This window comes from Natator depressus, chromosome 8 (assembly GCF_965152275.1).
Source record: "Natator depressus isolate rNatDep1 chromosome 8, rNatDep2.hap1, whole genome shotgun sequence".
Taxonomy (NCBI): Eukaryota; Metazoa; Chordata; order Testudines; family Cheloniidae; genus Natator; species Natator depressus.
In genome coordinates, this window is record NC_134241.1 from 29,382,369 (window position 1) to 29,404,139 (window position 21,771).

The 21,771-nt window shown below is 41.5% G+C and overlaps 1 protein-coding gene across 1 annotated transcript in view; it reads right to left on the reverse strand.

The window, feature by feature from the left end:
- SLIT3 (slit guidance ligand 3) overlaps positions 1–21,771 on the reverse strand; it is a 790,143-nt gene that overhangs the window by 136,665 nt on the left and 631,707 nt on the right. Inside the window, exons 19-20 of the mRNA XM_074960679.1 lie at positions 20,281–20,444; positions 13,622–13,754 (exon numbers count right to left, since the gene is read on the reverse strand). Of these exons, the coding sequence (XP_074816780.1) occupies positions 13,622–13,754; positions 20,281–20,444 (297 nt within the window). The remainder of the gene's footprint in view (positions 1–13,621; positions 13,755–20,280; positions 20,445–21,771) is intronic.

The window sequence follows — 21,771 nt, forward strand, 5'->3', positions numbered from 1 at the left end:
CAACCTTGATTTAAAAATTGCTAGGGATGGAGAATCCAACATGACTGTTGGTAAATTGTTCCAATGCTTTACTACGCACTGTTAAAAATTTACATTTTGTTTCCTGTCTGAATTTGTCTGGCTTCAACTTCTAGACACTGGATCAGGTAATACTTTTTTCTGTTAGACTAAAGAGCCCGTTATTAAATATTTGTTCCCCATGTAGCTTCTTATAGACTGTGATCAAGTCATCCCTTAACCTTCTCTTTGTTAAACTAAATAGATTGAACTCCCTGAGTCTAACATTAAAAGGCAGGCTTTCTAATCCTTTAATCATTCTCAGATCTCTTCTTTGAACCATCTCCAATTTTCAACCTGAGTGTACATCAGCTGCCTTAATGTAGGAAAACTGTCTGGTGGCCAAATTAATATCTTTAAATTCCTAATGCTTTTAGATGCTGTAGCTCTGTAGTTTTAGATTTAAATATTTGGGCTCAATTCACCCCCAGTTTAATTTCATTGCGCACAGCATCACACCGTTGATGGAGCTGGTCCAATAGGTACACTTAAAATTCCTATTAAGTTTTATCCATCGTTCTGATAATAAATTAATATCTGCCACTTCTCTGATGCAAAATAAAAAGTAAAGTGCAATCACATATAAGCCACCTGAAAAGGTTTTTCCAACCCTGCAGACCCTAATACAAATCTGTCAAGTAAGGATTTAAGCCCAGGTCCTCAAAGGTATTTAGGTTCCTAACTCCCACTGATTTCAATAGGAGTTAGGCACCTAAATACCTTTGAAGATCTTGGTCTTAGGAACTCTAAGAAGGTACCAATTTACCTTCATTTTGTGAGTACCTATTTTATAAAACGTATGGATAATTAAGCATTCGTACAGCAACTTCATCCTGTAATCTCAAAGAGCATTACAAACAGGTTAGGGCATACTGAGTTAGGTGCTGTATAAACATATTGTAAGAGAAATTTATCCCCCTGAATCTTACAAACTATATTAACAAAATCTACTCCCAGACAAAGGGATAGGAGAGAAGCGATGCTATTTTACAGGAGGGAAATTAAGGCACAGGGAGTAAGAGACTGGCCCCAGGCCACACAGCAGTGTGTAAACTACAAGGCCATCCTCTCAAAAATTACATAAGGAAATTTCAGTCTTCTTTCCTAGCAGAAAGGACAAGCCCAGAATCACACAGCAAATCAGAGAGAACAAGGAGGGACTAAACTCTTGACTTCCAGACCTGTGCTCTAACCACTACAACATACACTACCTCATAATGACTTCACCAGAGGAGATGAAAAGACTCAGGATTTTGGTAATGCGATATAGAAACTTTCCCCTCTAGGTTGCTCTTGTGAATCTAGGTGGGTCAGTAACAAAGTTGTTACTATCAAATGTGTATTAGAGCCTCAGAAAAAGGAGATTAACGTTCTCATAAATAACTCCCCGCCACGCAGCAATAAAAGTTGCTCAACTCCTTTCTGGTAATCTTAGAGAGATCAATGACTGCATGCCTCTTCCCCTAAAGATGGCCCTTCTCCCGCTCATGGTTGTGGCACATGGGCATGCCTTGAAGTGCTGCTGCATGCACTGTACTTGCTTTGAAAATAGAGAGCACCTCAGACTCCAGGAATTCCCTCCAGCACCTTTCACAGGCACTAACTTTACATAAAAAAACAAAAATAAAAATGATGCATTTAAAATGACAGCTGTTCGTTTTCTGACTTGTCAATTTTTCATACCGGTGAACACTTGGATTTGAGGCGATACCACTACCACAAGGTGCCAAAGCGGCATGTAATACTTGGAATCTCTCATAATTTTTTGTATGATATGGCCTGCTTGGCCATAAAGGCAAGTCCACTGGAGCATTCTGTGCTAAGAGAGGAAGGCAAAAGGAAAATACAGTTCTCAGACAGTAACTAAAGAGGCACGACGGAAGGACAGGAAAAACTATTGTAATTTGCAAAAAGAACAGGAGTGCTTGTAGCACCTTAGAGACTAACAAATTTATCTGAGCATAAGCTTTCGTGGGCTACAGCCCACTTCATCGGATGCATGCAGTGGAAAATAGAGTAGGACGATTTTATATACACAGAGAACATGAAACAATGGGTGTTACCATACACACTATAACAAGAGTGATCAGTTAAGGTGAGCTATTACCAGCAGGAGAGAAAAAAAACCTTTTGTAGGGATAATCAAGACGGGCCATTTCCAGCAGTTGACAAGAATGTCTGAGGAACAGTAGTGGGGAAAAATAAACATGGGGAAATAGTTTTACTTTGTGTAATGACACATCACTCTCAGTCTTTATTCGAGCCTAATTTAATGGTGCAAACAGATGGACATCATACCAAAAGGACTGAAGGTAAAAAATCCATTACAGTCTACATACTACACAGACTATGCTGACAGATTGTGCCACACACTCTCAAAGAAACTGCGGAACCACCTGATCAACATCCTATATAGCAAACAGGGAAAGATTAAGAATGAGCTCTCAAAACTGGATACTCTCATAAAAAAACAACGTTCCACCAAAATTCCTCGTGGCTGGACTTTACAAAAACTAGACAAGCCATTTACAACACACACTTTGCTTCTCTACGAAAGAAAAAGGACACTAAACTATCTAATCTACTACATGCCACAAGGGGTCACAACAGTGGTTCCCTTAACCCACCCAGCAATATTGTTAATCTATCCAGCTATACTCTTAGCCCCGCAGAAGAATCTGTCCTATCTCGGGGCCTCTCCTTCTGCCCCTCCACCCCCACGAACATGATACAGTTCTGTGGTGACCTAGAAACTTATTTTCGATGTCTCCGACTCAAGGAATATTTCCAACTGTAGCCAGACAGACAGCCCCCCGCCTCAGACCAGCATTGCTGGAAACACACGGGAGCCAAAACACCAGGGCACTCCAGCACAGCCTTTGAAGCTGTGAGAAGCACAGGTGTGCTGCGACAATGTGCCTCTGGGAACATATACAACAATTGAGCTCACAGCAGGCAGAGGCGCTGTGACAGACATGGCTCTTAGCCCCTACTAAAACAGCATGATGCACACACACCAACATCCTAGGTGGGAAAATATTTACCCTGATAAAAGAAGTGTCCAGTAGTCGAAACTTATTGTTTCTCCCTTGCAAGTGTGAACTACTCTTGCGAGAGCTGGCGTCACCCCGACAGACCAGCCCCAATTTAGCATAGAAAGGAGAAAGAGAATAAAGGAGTACAGAGGTATAAGTAGGGGACCTACAGCACCATGATTTTTGAGTGCTTTTCACTATCTATCTGCTGGTCAGATAAGTGACAGCCTCCCAAGGCTTCTGCAGCTAAGAGGGTCCCTGAGCCTTGTCCCTTATTCGTCTTTCCGTGGAATTGAGTGACCGATCCTGGCTTGGCACTGCTGGAATCGAGAGATGCAAGGAGGGTAAGAAGCACCCACACCTGATCTCCTATCTTTAGTGTACACATATTTTGAAATAGAGCTCTATACTTTGTTTTCTTTCTTTGGGATTGTAGCTTCAGTTTTGTAACTTGTTTGTGTGTGTAACATCTCTACATTTAAATAAGTAGGCACTAGCAATTTTGTAACCACATGATTAGAATCTAGTTTAATAAATTTTGGTAACCATTTGTGCATAAGCCTGACTTGTTTCTCTGGTTTACTGTGAAGCAGCCAACACAATTAAAAGAACCTCAGCCGTTTTGGCTATAAAGCCTGGCCATTAGGTGAGAGTACTAAGAGCCTAGCGTTGAGTTGTGCCGCCTCCACGGGGCAAACTCTTGGGGCATCCGTCAGCCTAGCCCGGGCTGCCCGCCGCGAAGGGACAGTGCGTCCTAGCGGTTAAAGTCACGGATGGTATAAACGGGCATAGCTGGCACCTCACCAAACATCCCTGGCCATCGGCTAACACCAACACACCTCTGAACAGCATACTAACCCACAAAGACCTTCCTGCCAACACTACAAAAGGAAGGATTCTGGGTGGACTCCTCCTGAAGGTCGAAACAACAAACTGGACTTCTACATACAGTGCTTCTGCTGACGTGCATGGGCTGAAATTGAGGAAAAGCATCATCACTTGCCCCATAACCTCAGCCATGCAGAACACAGTGCCATCCACAGCCTTAGAAACAACTCTGACATCATAATCAAAAAGGCTGACAAATGAGGTGCTGTCATCATCATGAATAGGTAGGAATATGAACAAGAGGCTGCTAGGCAGCTCTACAACACCACATTCTACAAGCCATTACTCTCTGATCCCACTGAGGGTTACCAAAAGAAACTACCCCTTCTGCTCAAGAAACTCCCTGAAAAAGCACAAGAGCAAATCCACACAGACACATCCCTAGAATCCCGAGCAGGGGTATTCTATCTGCTACCCAAGACTCATAAACCTGGAAATCCTGAACACCCCATCATCTCAGGCATTGGCACACTGACAGCAGGATTGTCTGGCTCCATAGACTCCCTCCTCAGGCCCTATGTTACCAGCACTCCCAGCTATCTTCGAGACACCACTGACTTCCTGAGGAAACTACAATCCATCGGTGATCTTTCTGAAAACACCATCCTAGCCATTATGGATGTAGAAGCCTCCTACACCAACATTCCACACAAAGATGGACTACAAGCCATCAGGAACAGTATCCCCGATAATGTCACTGCAAATCTGGTGGCTGAACTTTGTGACTTTGTCCTCACCCATAACTATTTCACATTTGGGGACAATGTATACCTTCAAATCAGCGGCACTGCTATGGGTACCCGCATGGCCCCACAGTATGCCAACATTTTTATGGCTGACTTAGAACAACGCTTCCTCAGCTCTCGTCCCCTAATGCCCCTACTCTACTTGCGGTACATTGATGACATCATCATCATCTGGACCCATGGAAAAGAAGCCTTTGAGGAATTCCACCATGATTTCAACAATTTCCATCCCACCATCAACCTCAGCCTGGACCAGTCCACACAAGAGATCCACTTCCTGGACACTACAGTGCTAATAAGCGATGGTCACATAAACACCACCCTATACCGGAAACCTACTGACCGCTATTCCTACCTACATGCCTCCAGCTTTCATCCAGACCACACCACATGATCCATTGTCTACAGCCAAGCTCTGTGATACAACCACATTTGCTCCAACCCCTCAGACAGAGACAAACACCTACAACATCTCTATCAAGCATTCTTACAACTACAATACCCACCTGCTGAAGTGAAGAAACAGATTGACAGAGCCAGAAGAGTACCCAGAAGTCACCTACTACAGCACAGGTCCAACAAAGAAAGTAACCGAACGCCACTAGCAGTCACCTTCAGCCCCCCACTAAAACCTCTCCAGTGCATCATCAAGGATCTACAACCTATCCTGAAGGACAACCCATCACTCTCACAGATCTTGGGAGACAGGTCAGTCCTTGCTTACAGCCCCCCAACCTGAAGCAAATACTCACCAGCACCCACACACCACACAACAAAAAACACTAACCCAGGAACCTATCCTTGCAACAAAGCCCGTTGCCAACTGTGTCCACATATCTATTCAGGGGACACCATCATAGGGCCTAATCACATCAGCCACACTATCAGAGGCTCGTTCACCTGCACATCTACCAATGTGATATATGCCATCATGTGCCATCAATGACCCTCTCCCATGTACATTGGCCAAACCGGACAGTCTCTACGTAAAAGAATAAATGGACATAAATCAGACGTCAAAAATTATAACATTCAAAAACCAGTAGGAGAACACTTCAATCTCTCTGGTCACTCGATTACAGACCTAAAAGTGGCAATTCTTCAACAAAAAAATTTCAAAAACAGACTCCAATGATAGACTGCTGAATTGGAATTAATTTGCAAACTGGACACCATTAACTTAGGCTTGAAGAGAGACTGGGAGGGGATGTGTCATTACACAAAGTAAAACTATTTCCCCATGTTTATCCCTTCCCCCGCTGTTCCTCAGACATTCTTGTCAACTGCTGGAAATGGCCCATCTTGATTATCACTACAAAAGGTTTTTTTCTCTCCTGCTGGTAATAGCTCACCTTAAGCGATCACTCTCATTACAGTGTGTATGGTAACACCCATTGTTTCATGTTCTCTGTGTATATAAAATCACCCTACTGTATTTTCCACTGCATGCATCCGATGAAGTGGGCTGTAGCCCACGAAAGCTTATGCTCAAATAAATTTGTTAGTCTCTAAGGTGCCACAAGTACTCCTGTTCTTTTTGTGGATCCAGACTAAGACAGCTGCTACTCTGAAACCTATTGTAATTTGGAGATTTAAAAAAAACATTTAAGATAAAAATTAGGAGTTGCTTGGCAATGCTCCATCTAAGTTCTACAATTAAGTTAGGGTCAAAACATTTTTGATGGGATGTTCAGAACATTGTTTGAAATCAAGGCAACTTTCTTTTACCAGAAAAGATAGTCTGGCAGAAAGTGAGGGAGTGAAGTATGAAACATACCAGGAAATTTTAGGTTTTAATAACTTTAAGAAGTCTGGGGTTTCAGTTCAATTCACCAAGAAGACTGGGGCATTTGCAAAATTTGAATTCAGATCTAGGTTTAGGCTTGAGTTCTGAACTCTCTGAAGTATGAGCAGGGTTTTATTTTGGGCTCATCTCTACTAAAATTGCTATTTAAAAATGACATGTAGAAAATATGGTTTTGTTTAAAAGACAGTAATGAGGGCTCCCAGGCTAATGTTCTCTATCATGCTCTGTTAGTGTTAAAATCAGCCTTTTAAAGACTGGAAGACCTGAATACCCCTCAAAAGGCCATTTTATAACTATTGATCTATTTCCTGTTTTTTAAATGGTCAGATTTGAAATACCGATTTAAATTTTCTATTTTGGCTATAGCTAAAAATATCCTATTCTAGAATAATTCAAGCTCTCTCAATGTGAAAGAAATTTCCATTTGCAGTATATTAAGCAGACTGCAAACTCTTTCCTAACTGAAGCAGCCCCAAGGCCAAGTCTGCCTCAGCTTGCAGCTAAATTGTTTCTCTCCTTTTATTATTAAAAAGAAAATTCACCTAATTGTGTGTTAACTGTTAGTGCACAAATAGTGCTGACAGCCAGGAAAGCACAGACACTGGCATCCACAAACAGACATTTCTATCAGATATTCCACTTCAGGGTTATCACATTGATTAGCAGAAATGATGCAGATGGTAATGTAGCAGCACTGAGAAATGGCACACAGCATGCTAGTAAGTCTACATTAATCTCAGCTGATTCCTTAGAGTAAATTTGCTATATTCACTTGATTCCATGTACATTACTCAAAATTAATGTCAATGCTAAATGAACAGTACTACACTGAAAACTGCTGCTGGTACTTACTCTAGGCCACCATTACAAACTGGGTGTTATCCCAGTCTCACTGGTTAAAGTAGAGCAAAACAGGATGGAGAGCGCGCCCATTTTGGTGATGGTCATTGTACGGCTTGATGTACAGCAGGCATATGGGAGAGCGTGGCTTAACTTGCGGTGACAGGTAACAGCACAAGAAAACAGTGGGGACAGGAGGAGGAAGGATACTTTCTAAAAGTTCCTCTCTCCAAAAGGGCTCATAGTCAGTCAAGCAAAAGTGAGTTTGTGTGTGTGCATAGAGCACTTGGAGCTGTGCCAGGACTTATTCCTTGAGCTCCTTACCCCTGTTCCTGTTATGTTTGTATGACTGACCAGGACAGAGAATGGACACTATTAAAAAATAAATCAAATTGTAAAGCCTGGGCAGGATGCAAGGGACCAGTCCTTGGAAAACTGAAATATGCAATGCAATGTCCAACATGGTGGATGAAGACACTTCAAAAAGATTCTTAGCAAAATTATGCATTTGTGTTTCCCCCGAACAGTAGGGTTTCTATTGGAGTATGATACTGATGGGCTACCTTCTATCATTTACTAGGAACAGTTGCATTTCTGACTTGTGTCCAGGATGCCTAAAGGATAGGTACAATTGATGTGGCAAGACAACTCTCACAGTATCTAGATGCCTTTGATCTCACTGACCCTTGTCAGTCTAAGTCAGGGAGAGGCTGAGGGACAGGGCATGAGGGAGGGGGCTAATGGGCACTGCGGAAGAGACCAGGTGATGATCAGCGAGGGAGAACTGAGCAACAGAGAGGTCAGAGAGAGAAGTGCTTGGTGAAGATGAAGTCAGATGAATGGCTCTTTTAGCGAGTGAGAGTTGAACCAGATCTGCAGGTAGAATGGAGAGGTGAGGGTGGGAAAATGTACAGCTAAGCGGTTGGATGGGTCATCAACATGGAAGCTGATGTTGCCAAAGAAGAGAATGGGAGATTGTGAGGAAAGGAAGAGAGAGTGTGAGACAGGAATACATTAAACTTTTTGTATATATGCATAGCAATACAAATTAAAAAAGACACTAAAAAAGTTGATGTACATCTGCGTTTTCATACCACCCCCATCACTGTTCTATCCAAGTACTTAGGGTCACCATAGTATTATGAGTCCAGAGACAACATGATTGATGTATATTTAATCTAAAACTAGACTGTGCTCATTATAACAACATAAGTAACTCCAATGTTTTCTCCTCGAAGCAAAACCGTGCTATTTCCCATAGAACTAATAGCAGCAGCTGGATACTGTCAGGCCTTTATTAGATACGGCCAGGCCTTTAGTACAGATTACTGCTCCTTTAAAAACAAAACAAAACTCAAGTATTGGGGTACTGCATGGAAAGCATGCTTGGGAAAGTTGCTTCAGACAAAAAAAAAAGCTTTTTTAAGGCACTGATGTGGAGGGAAGTTAGGCTGTATACTGGATCAGTATGCTACTCTTTTACTTCTGACAGCAGGACTAGAAATCTGAGTAAACTCAAAGGACAAGTCTTCCCTTCAGAACCGTGCACAGAGCAAAGGAATCCCATGTATGTACTGGCTAACAATACCAGTACCATAAGGAAGGGCAGTAAGAGATACTGAATGGCATCCTCCTGCTCCACAGGTTTCCTAGGAAACCTGTGGAAAGCTTGTTCATGGGGGTAGGTTTTTGAAAGGCATTGGGTGGCTGGGGAATGGCAACTGTTTGTGATATCTTCCCTATTAAAAGCCCAAGAGATTTACACTGCAGGCTATACCTGACCTTGCCTGACAAGCATTATCTTGTACACAACCTTTCACTGCAACGTGAAGACCCTTCTTCCAAAGGAAGGCTTGGGACCAACTACAAGTAGGTGTCCTTTGGCAGCATGGCTCCAAATGTCAAGGAAAGAATGGGTTTCCGGGTATTGTCTTCCATTTTATACCTTCCCCCAAATCTGTCCATGTGCTGTATGGCCCTTGGTCCAATCTGTGATCCCATAATAGTCCTACCGTCCTTTTGAGGGCAGTCCTTTCACTCCTTCCCCAGTTAATAATTTGTCAAAAACTTGGAGTTGATAAGACTTGTGGCGTTACACATGCCTCATGCAGATTTGACCCTACCTGTATAATTCCAGATTTCTGCACATCACAGAACCAGGCCATTTACTGGGACTTAATATGACTGGCAATCTCTACATTTAGAGACACTGGAATAGCAGGATGGAAGTGTGTTGGCAAAACAATGCTGGGAAAACTTGTACAGCACGTGTCTGCACTATGCCTAGCTCTGGATAGTTCTATTAATCCCTGGTTTTGAGACTTCAATTAACTTACAAATTACAAAGTAGACCTTCTAGAAGGTATTTCATATGTAAAAAGGATAAAAGCAATAAGTTAACAGTAATTGCTTTACTGTGGGGACTTGATGCAAGTTGCCCTCTCTTAAAGTTGACATTAAGGGCACCAAGACACAGTTTCTATGTTCAGCATGCTTCTGAGTCTCTACAGTCAATCCAGAATGGAAACCCAAGAGGAAAATTGGAGGGGTGGAGAGCCTTGGTTTCCAGTCTGCCATCATTGTAATAACACCAGTGCTGATGCTCTACTTAGCCTTTTCCACTGAAGTAGGATATGATGAAATTCTACCCTCTGCATAATGAAATTCTCTGTCCCCTTGTCAGAGGTATATTCATTTCAGCACTTTGTTATTTAGTACCTGTTGCAGTTAGAAATTTCCTGTTGTAGAGGTATTTTGGAGTTTTATATGCAACACTAATTTACTGGCTTGGTAAGCTGTATGGCCGTGTTCTTTTATTAAAATGTGGTGTATAAAGTACGTTACATTTTAATAAAAAGCATTTCAGCTGACAGCTTGTTACAGAAGTTGCCATTCTAACATGGAAAATGGAAGTTTATAAATGCAAGACTCCACAGCATTCATCAAAATTCCACTAAAATATTCCCCTTTGTTACTTGGTACACCACATCAGACCTCTCCCAAAGAAAGAGCCATGAACCATCAGGAAAATTAACGCAAAATCCTTGCCCCAGTCATCACCAAGGGCTCTGTGCATAGTGACACAAGTACTATTCTAAGGCATGGTATAAGGGGCAGGATACAGCCACCCCGCATGAGGGGAAACATTGCTCTCCAGGGCTTGCTCACAGGAAACCAGCATGCAGTTTGTCTGAGAATGGAGGTAGGCTGGGGGAGAAACTGGTCATTTCTCCCTTGTGGGAGGTCAGCACCTGCTGAAATGGTAGGCAAGTACTCAGTCTTTTGGGGAGTGCTGGAGTATGAGTGGCTGCAGTGGTAGCCATGGAGAGGGGCCACTGCCACTCTGGCTGGGGAGGTCAAGTATTCCCTTCTTACACAGACCATTGTGGATCTTCTGTATATATAGACTAGCTACTCAAAAGCCATGCAGTTTGAAGATTGGATCTTGAACCTGTCATAGGAAGAGGTTACTTAAATAATTGGCACCACTTACCAAAGAATAATCACTCCCTAGCAGTATACAGCGCCTTCAAGGACTCAGGATGTATCCTGTGATTTGTTGAATATAGACCGGCAAATGGGTCTGATACATCCTTATGTCACATAGCAATGCTTTGGTGAGAGGTAAAAATATCACCTTCACGGGTTAACTCTAAAATCTAGTTTTCCTGCAAGTTACTGAAATCTGCTGGAGAGTCTCCTGGGTTCCATTTCTTTCTTCCAAATCTACCATCTTGCTATAGAAACAGAGACTGGAAGACATTTGTTTCATAGTCCTATTAAACCTGCTGGGGTTCTCCTGTTTCTGCCAGAGCAGGTAATGAATATGTAGTGGTTTAAAGCAGTAGTTGATGCTATTAGAGAAACACGGACAGTTTAGAAATGTCTGAGCTATGGAAGTCAAAACTTACTAGTTTAAAAAATCTGTTAAACTTTAACTGTCCTCAATATATGATAGGGACATGGTGGGAGGCACAGAAGAATCTATAATTGGTAATAGAAAAGGAAAATCTTCAGGTAGCTTTTACCCCTGAAATACAGTTTTAAAAAGCCTTTAAATCTAAAACTTTTGGAATTCTGACAGATAACTAGGTCCTAGATGATACAAGGTTTTCTAGAACATAACCAACATCTGGACCTGGACCTAGAAGCAAAGAGGAAGCTTGTGAGCTTGATTACATTATTTACATTTCAGACCTGTCACGCTTTGAATCAAAAGATCTCACACCTTTTGCTTCAGGAACTGATGTCAAGGGAAATCTGCCTGGCTTTGTTTGTAGTGACAAACGGGAAGCTCAGCTCAGGTTGGCTGAAAGAATCAGCAAGTGACAAAATCAGCTGAGAAGGATTCAGGATTTTGCTTCCAAAACATACAAAATTGAAAGCATGCAAAAAGAGGTATGGTTTGGAATTAGTTCCATTGCTAAATTTTTGGATTCAAAACACAACGCCAAACTAGAAGGTTGCAAATTCAAGTAGATTAGACTGTTCAGTTCTATGCAGCTGTACTTGTAATACCACAGACTGCTACTTTCAATTGGAAAGGACGACTGAAGGACATAGCAAACTGCAGGAATTTGTGATATTGCTGTCACAATAGGAATGAAGTTAACTCATGTCACCGGTGTATAGCATATAAAATATTATTACACTCATTATAACAATCCTGAACATAAAAACATCAGTGTTGCACAGTTATATGGAACTGAAGTGATACCTGTAATTCCCCATTGACTACAAATCACGCCCGAGGGAAGTGCTGGAGCTCCAGCATGATGAGGGCAGAATCTAGTCTGCAGAAACTTTACTCTTGGTGATGACACATTAAAAGGATAAGAATCAACTTGACTTTCAGATGAAAGCATGTTACTACTCTGTGAACTGAGCAAATTTGACGAGAAATCATTGGCACACATTAAACATGTACTCTTTCACTTCTTCAGTTAAAGTCACTTTTCAGAGCGGAATTATACTTCATTCAGCAAGAATTTCCTTTAATAACTAAAAAACAATCTTGAGCATTTTAGGTCCTAATTGGTTTTCCCAGTAGTGTGTGCATCTATGCAGAACACCCAGAAGCTATATTTTACACCAGACACCACACACACTCACTATGGATTTTTCACTGGAACACTCACAAAAGTTAAGCTTATTCAAGTAAAGCTGTGAAGTTAACGTGCATAACTTAGAAGTGCACTAAACCCTTGTGTGGACACTCTCTTTCCGAAGTAAAGTGGCTTTAGTTTGCTGTTGCTTAATCCACACTAAAAGACACCTATGGAAGGTGTCGCATAGTGTTTGAGAAAAAAGTCAACACACGTACGGCTTGTGCAGCAGCACTGCAAATTTCCCTCCACTGAACAGCAGGGGCTAACGCTAAGAGTGAAACTGTAATGCCTGTTATATTCCCGGTCTCCCCTGTGTCTATCAATAATAGTGCTAATTAGCATAAATCAGATATGGTTCAGTAGGAAATGGACTAACTTCATATACTCTCATCATATGGTAACCAGCTACTTTCATATATAAACAATCATTAGCTGGTAACAACTTCCAGTAACTACTCAGCGGGGCTAGATTTCAATGTGTGACCCAGAGGTGAAAAGCTCTATATTCCTACTACCAACCCTTCCAGCCATTCAATTTCTCCAATATTATGTTTTCTTTCCATGGAAAGAACCAAAAACCAATGTAAATTCACAGCAAATGAAGGAAGCTAGAATGGCTCCCTCAACTCAGGCACATTCACTTTACAATGTAATCTAATTACCTCTGTTATTTTAGACATTTCATGAGAAGAGAAAAGAAAAGAATCCGCTGTTTGTTTTCCCTGCTGTTTCTTTTGAAAAATGTCATGCAGGGGGATAATTAGCCCACAGATGCATATGTAGGGAATATATTTTCCATAGCTCTTTCAAACTGTCTATTGTGAACTCAAGGTGCTGAAAATGCATGATATATTATATAGTATTGATTTATTCATTTGTTCCCCACATATAGAATGAATAGAAATAAATACATGGCTTGCGTACAATTTAAAATGACATCTCCTCTCTGCGCAGAGTAACATAGGCAGTTACAGCCTACTCGGGCACAAGAAAAAGGCCACAACAATCAAAAAAGTCAAGGAAAGTATCCAAGTACAAAGATTCATTCACTGAAGTCAATGGCAAACTTCCATGGACCTCAACTGGCACAGTACCCAGCACCCTTTTCTTGTGAAAGGAGCAACATAAAATGTAACTTACAGCTCAGTCACATCCTTGGGGATGCCTTTGGGCAGGATGCGCAGCCCTTTGTTACTGCAGCGCACTACTGAGTCCACGCAAGTACACTGATCAGGACAACGAGGAGAGAGTAGACAGCTGCTTTCATCATTACCTGCAGAGATAGAGAGAATGAACACGAGAGGATCCTGATATTTGGAAATCAACCATGCAGGCCAGGAGGGCTCGCTTCAGAGGCAATTGCTCACATCTAACACAAAACAGGGACATCCATAAGTCTACAACAGTTGGGTTGTCAATTGACCCCTAATATTTAGTGTCTCTCCAACATCACATACTGGATCACTGATATCGGGGTGAAAAACTGTCCTGAAAAATGGTGGCAATTGTTTTAAAGGGAAAAGGAAACAAAGTTTTATCAAAAAGCTGGCTACAAATTTTCATCTATTAAATAGCAGGTTTCAGAGTAACAGCCGTGTTAGTCTGTATTCGCAAAAAGAAAAGGAGTACTTGTGGCACCTTAGAGACTAACCAATTTATTTGAGCATAAGCTTTCGTGAGCTACAGCTCACTTCATCGAATCCGACCCCAAACTACATGCTCAGAATTGCTGGCAATGCATCTGTGCATGCATAAAAATATCTAATACTCCTAAAGTGGATTCAAAATTCCATAAACAACAGATTAAATCTCATAATTGAAGAACAACAGGGTTTGCATGGAAGAAACCAAGTCTTTGACGTTAAAAACATTAAAGCATGGATTTTCCCCAAAAACAACACGCTTCACAAAACATTAGGAAAATGAATACTCTAGTATCAAGATGCATATGGAAGGAAACACTTAGTGAAACATACTCTAGATGATCATGATAGGAAGTATATAAATGTTTATGAATGCAAGCAGACTTTATGTACTGAACATTGAAATAGTAAAGTTAAACCATATGACCATGTTTCCATTAGCTATTTTCATTTCTTTAAGACTGATACAAAGACTAATTGAGGCAGAGATGATTTTCCTTCCTTCATGGGTCTGCCAGGTGTACGCTTGAGCCTTCAGGTTTAAACAAGACTGGAAGCCCTACTAGAGGTCTGCAAAGTAATTCCAGCAACTTTCACTCCTGAGCGTGCATGTCCAAAAAGGGATGGTTTCCATTAAAAATGACAGAGAGAAAAAGAAGAAAGGGGAATGGGAAAATAATCCCATCATTACAAACCAACCTATGCCACCAAGATATGAATGTAACTAAGCTAAACTTTTACTGTAGCTCCTGGTCTCTCCTGCTCACTTCCCCCTATTGTTTACTAAACTCACTCATTACTTGCTAATCCTGCAAATGCTTAAGCCCAAGAACAACTTTATGCACTTGGGTAGTCCCACTGAACCAAAGGAGATGAATGTGCATTAGGTTACTCCACTCTCACCCTGCCCCCAAATCTTGCTTCACAGGGAGATAGAGGCTGACGTGCACAGGGAGCACAAACCTCCTCATATACTGTCCCCACACAGAGCAACTGAAGCATTTCTGCAAAGTCCCTTGGATCACAGACCGTCGTTTTGTTCTGTGTTTGTACAGCACCTAGCATGATGGGGTCCTGTTTCATGTCCAAGGCTCCTAGCAGTTACAATGATACAAACAATAACAGCAGCAGCAGGGGGTCCTCCATAGCAGAGGAGGAAGGGTCAGAGTTTGCCCCTAAATGGCCACAGCCGTTCATTACACTTCACTGAATCTTTCTGATTGACTTCTAAATCTCTGATATTCCTATATTCCCATTATATTTCTACTGAAACTTCACAGCCCCAAGATCTAGTAGGTTCTCCAAGCAAGCCCCATTCCTACTGTCCTCAGGGGTTAAGGGAATGGGAGGAAAAGTCAGTAACTACACTGGCATCATTCTCAAGGAAGATTGCTTTGTTCGTCAAACTCCCTGGCAAGGAGCTGAATGCATTTGTTCAAGGGTGAAAAAAAGGTGTATCCTGAAAGAATCCAGAGAAACCAGTCTTAGCTGATTGCACAAGGAAGAACTCATATCTAGGCTTGTTTCTGGGGGCCCGGAACATGGGAATCTATAGGAAGAGGGGAAGAGTCAACTGAGACTACACCAAATATGAGCCCCAGGAGAATACAGGATGGGCTGAAGAGGATTACAAGGGAGAATAGGAATGGAAAGAACTTGCAGCCAGAGGGAACAGGGGATAGACTGGAGAATAGCACCGTCACCAGGAAAAGGCAGGTCTATGTGATCAGGGACTCTTTACTGAGAAGAACAGACAGGCCTGTAACCAGAGCTGATCCAGAGAACAGGAGGGTGTGATGTCTTCCAGGTGCTAAGATACGGGATGTAGACCTGAGGTTGAAAAGGATCCTAAAGGGATCGGGAAAGAATCCCCTAATTATCCTTCATGTGGGAACAAATGATATGGCTAGATTCTCACTGGAACGTATGAAGGGAGACTATGCTAGGCTGGGGAAGATGCTTAAGGAAATCGAGACTCAGGTGATCTTTAGTGGGATTCTGCCCGTTCCTAGAGAAAGGCAACAAAGGTGTGACAAGATTATGGCTATCAACAGATGGCTTAGGCAGTGGTGCTATAAGGAGGGCTTTGGGATGTATGGCCACTGGGAGGCATTCATCGACAGAGAACAGTTCTCTCGGAATGGACTTCATCTGAGTAGGGAAGGAAATAGACTTCTAGGATGGAGGCTGGCACAACTGATTAAGAGAGCTTTAAACTAGGAATTTGGGGGAGATGTCCAGGTAATCTCCATGCCGGATTTTAGCATTGAGAGGGAAGAAAACAAAGTAAGAAAGGATACAGCCGTGGGTAGGAGAATGTATATAAGGAGGAAGGGCAGTGTGGATACCAGTCTAATAGGTTATACTGGCTGTAGAATGACCGTGCCTAACAGGGTACAGAATGTGAGCGAGGCCAAACAGCAAAAATTAAGATGTTTGTATACCAATGCGAGGAGCCTAGGTAAGAAAAGGGAGGAACTAGAGCTACTGATGCAGGAAGTGAAACCAGATATTATTGGGGTAACAGAAACATGGTTGAATAGTAGTCATGACTGGACTACAGGTATTGAAGGGTATGTGCTGTTTAGGAAAGACAGAAATAAAGGTAAAGGTGGTGGAGCAGCATTGTATATCAATGATGAGGTAGAATGTAAAGAAATAAGAAGTGATGGAATGGATAAGATAGAGTCCGTCTGGGCAAAAATTACATTGGGGAAGAAAATTACTAGAGCCTCCCCTGGGATAGTGCTTGGGGTGTGCTATAGACCGCCGGGATCTCATTTGGGTATGGATAGAGCCCTCTTTAATGTTTTTAATGAAGTACGTACTAATAGAAACTGTGTGATCATGGGAGACTTTAACTTCCCAGATATAGACTGGAGGACGAGTGCTAGTAATAATAATAGGGCTCAGATTTTCCTAGATGCGATAGCTGATGGATTCCTTCATCAAGTAGTTGCTGAACCGACTAGAGGGGATGCCATTTTAGATTTGGTTTTGGTGAGTAGTGAGGACCTCGTAGAAGAAATGGTTGTAGGGGATAATCTTGGTTCAAGTGATCATGAGCTAATTCAGTTCAAACTGAACAGAAGGATTAACAAAAATAAATCTGCAACTAGGGTTTTTAATTTCAAAAGGGCTGACTTTCAAAAATTAAGGAAATTAGTTAGGGAAGTGGATTGGACTGAAGAACTTATGGATCTAAAGGCAGAGGAGGCCTGGGATTACTTTAAATCAAAGATGCAGAAGCTATTGGAAGCCTGCATCCCAAGAAAGGGGAAAAAATTCATAGGCAGGAGTTGTAGACCAAGCTGGATGAGCAAGCATCTCAGAGAGGTGATTAAGAAAACGCAGAAAGCATACAGGGAGTGGAAGATGGGAGGGATCAGCAAGGAAAGCCACCTTATTGAGGTCAGAACATGTAGAGATAAAGTGAGACAGGCTAAAAGTCAAGTAGAGTTGGACCTTGCAAAGGGAATTAAAACCAATAGTAAAAGGTTCTATAGCCATATAAATAAGAAGAAAACAAAGAAAGAAGAAGTGGGACCGCTAAACACTGAGGATGGAGTGGAGATCAAGGATAATCCAGGCATGGCCCAATATCTAAACAAATACTTTGCCTCAGTCTTTAATAAGGCTAAAGAGGATCTTAGGGATAATGGTAGCATGACAAATGGGAATGAGGATATGGAGGTAGATACTATCACATCTGAAGTAGAAGCGAAACTCGAACTGCTTAATGGGACTAAATTGGGGGGCCAAGATAATCTTCATCCAAGAATATTAAAGGAATTGGCACATGAAATTGCAAGCCCATTAGCAAGAATTTTTAATGAATCTGTAAACTCAGGGGTTGTACCGTATGATTGGAGAATTGCTAACATAGTTCCTATTTTTAAGAAAGGGAAAAAAAGTGATCTGGGTAACTACAGGCCTGTTAGTTTGACATCTGTAGTATGCAAGGTCTTGGAAAAAATTTTGAAGGAGAAAGTAGTTAAGGACATTGAGGTCAGTGGTAAATGGGACAAAATACAGCATGGTTTTACAAAAGGTTGATTGTGCCAAACCAACCTGATCTCTTTCTTCGAGAAAGTAACAAATTTTTTAGATAAAGGAAATGCAGTGAATCTATTTTACCTAGATTTCAGTAAGGCGTTTGATACCGTGCCACATGGGGAATTATTAGTTAAATTGGAAAAGATGGGGGTCAATATGAAAATTGAAACGTGAATAAGGAATTGGTTAACAGGGAGACTACAGCGGGTCCTACTGAAAGGTGAACTGTCAGGCTGGAGGGAAGTTACCAGTGGAGTTCCTCAGGGATCGGTTTTGGGACCAATCTTATTTAATCTTTTTATTACTGACCTCAGCACAAAAAGTAGGAGTGTGCTAATAAAGTTTGCGGATGATACAAAGCTGGGAGGTATTGCCAATTTAGAGAGAGACCAGGATATCATACAGAAAGATTTGGATGACCTTGTAAATTGGAGTAATAGGATGAAATTTAATAGTGAGAAGTGTAAGGTTATGCATTTAGGGATTAATAACAAGAATTTTAGTTATAAGCTGGGGACGCATCAATTAGAAGTAACGGAGGAGGAGAAGGACCTTGGAGTATTGGTTGATCATAGGATGACTATGAGCCGCCAATGTGATATGGCCGTGAAAAAAGCTAATGCGGTCTTGGGATGCATCAGGCGAGGTATTTCCAGTAGAGATAAGGAGGTTTTAGTACCGTTATACAAGGCACTGGTGAGACCTCACCTGGAATACTGTGTGCAGTTCTGGTCTCCCATGTTTAAGAAGGATGAATTCAAACTGGAACAGGTACAGAGAAGGGTTACGAGGATGATCTGAGGAATGGAAAACGTGTCTTATGAAAGGAGACTCAAGGAGCTTGGCTTGTTTAGCCTAACTAAAAGAAGGTTGAGGGGAGATATGATTGCTCTATATAAATATATCAGAGGGATAAATACCGGAGAGGGAGAGGAATTATTTAAGCTCAGTACCAATGTGGACACAAGAACAAATGGATATAAACTGGCCACCAGGAAGTTTAGACTTGAAATTAGATGAAGGTTTCTAACCATCAGAGGAGTCAAGTTTTGGAATAGCCTTCCAAGGGAAGGAGTGGGGGCAAAAGACCTATCTGGCTTTAAGATTAGACTCAATAAATTTATGGAGGAGATGGTATGATGCGATAACATGATTTTGGCAATTAATTGATCTTTGTCTATTAGTGGTAAATAGGCCCAATGGCCTGTGATGGGATGTTAGATGGGGTGGGATCTGAGTTACTACAGAAAATTCTTTCCTGGGTATCTGGCTGGTGAATCTTGCCCATATGCTCAGGGTTTAGCTGATCGCCATATTTGGGGTCGGGAAGGAATTTTCCTCCAGGGCAGATTGGAAGAGGCCCTGGAGGTTTTTCGCCTTCCTCTGTAGCATGGGGCATGGGTCACTTACTGGAGGATTCTCTGCTCCTTGAAGTCTTTAAACCACGATTTGAGGACTTCAATAGCTCAGACATAGGTTAGGGGTTTGTTGCAGGAGTGGGTGGGTGAGATTCTGTGGTCTGAGTTGTGCAGGAGGTCGGACTAGATGATCATAATGGTCCCTTCTGACCTTAATATCTATGAACCTACTAAGGTGCCATCGCCAACAAAAAAACAATTCCCAGATGATATAGAGCAATGACATTTGATAAAAGACAGTTCTCTCCCTCATGACTACGGTAGAACCTCACAGTTATGAACACCAGTCAACCCCACACCTCATTTGGAACCAAAAGTACGCAATCAGGCAGGAGCAGAGACCTTTAAAAAAAGCAAATAAAGTACAGTACTGTGTTAAATATAAACTACTAAAAAAAAAGGGAAAGCAGCATTTTTCTTCTGCAGAGTAAAGTTTCAAAGTTGTATTAAGTCAATGTTCAGCTGTAAACTTTTGAAAGAACCACCAAAATGTTTTGTTCAGACTTATGAACATTTCAGAGTTATGAACAACCTCCACTCCCGAGGTTATCGTAACTCTGAGGTTCTACTGTAAATTTAATTCAGCTCTTTTCATAATGATATCATGGTATTGATTAGGTAGAAAAACCAGCAGAGATACCAGTCTGGTAGTGAAATACCAAGTCCCATCAAGTTTCCTTACCATCACAGGTGAAGTCTTGTATTGCCACATCTTGAATCGGAATCTCCTTTAAGAAAGAGGGTTTCTGGCAACGTGGATTTCCACTGACAATTCTCCTTTTCCTCAGCCATTTCCCTAGCCATGCCAGGTGGCAATTACAATTAAAGGGATTAGACAGCAAATTACTGAAAGGGAATCAAGACAAAAACACGTTGAACATGGTCAGCTACTACAGACATTAAGTGACTAGAGCGGGGATAGGCAACCTATGGCACGCGTGCCAAAGGCAGCATGCAAGCTGATTTTCAGTGGCATTCACACTGCCTGGGTCCTGGCACCTGGTCCGGGGCAGCTCTGCATTTTAATTTAATTTTAAATGAAGATTCTCAAACATTTTAAAAACCTTATTTACTTTACATACAACAATAGTTTAGTTATATATTAAAGACTTATAGAAAGAGACCTTCTAAAAACGTTAAAATGTATTACTGGCATGCGAAACCTTAAATTAGAGTGAATAAATGAAGACTCGGCACACCACTTCTGAAAGGTTGCTGACCCCTGGACTATGGAAAGCCCATATATTCAGAGCTCAAGGATTCCATTCAAGGCTCTGCCCCTTATTGTCAGTGAGAGCCTGGCCAATTCACTTAGGCTTGTTCTACACAGAAATTTTGTACTAGCATAATTGTCTGTAAGGGGTGTGTGTTTTATACTGATACAATTCCTTGTGAGACTGCAGTTATATTGGTATTACATTGATATAACTTATTCCCTTTCCCTTAAGGAAATAAGCACATTTATACTGGCATAACTGTGGCCACATTGGAGAAGAAGGGTATGTAGCACTTTATGTAAGCTAGTATAGTTAAAGTGATACAGCCTTTCTGTATAGATAAGCCCTTGATGTGAGTGAATGTACCTATCTAGAAAAGGCTGTGATAGTATCGTACTTACCTGCCTCACAGCTATTGTGAGGTACACACCATATCTTGCAACTACTTCTGAAATATCTTTCATATGCAGTCCAACTGTTGTAGCACAGCAGGCGACTATGCTAGCATTGTAACAAGTCATGAAAAGAGACCATTGGATGGACTGCCTAAGAGGGGTAAGTATATCAGAGTTTGGGCTACCAGTTTTTAGAAAAAGAAATCCCTATGTACTCCAAATATCAACAATCATGCTGCCAAGCAAGATTCCTGGGGAACTGTGGATAACAGCTGTCTTTTTAAACACATCTGTATCTCTAATACCATTGCTGAAGTCACTGTAGACAGAACCTTAGTTCTTTAATTATTTCTTAAAGATTTCTGGATCCTTTGAATGAAAGTTGCTACATGTAAGGTGATGTTATATTTAACACATTCACAGGGATAGTTCTAGGATAACTGGAAAAAGAACTGAGAGAGTCTTGAAAGAAGATAAATGCTATCTGAGACCACAGCTAATGAGTTGAAATGTCCATAATTTGTGTTTGTGCTGTTTTAAGCTCAACAGCAGACTAAGGGA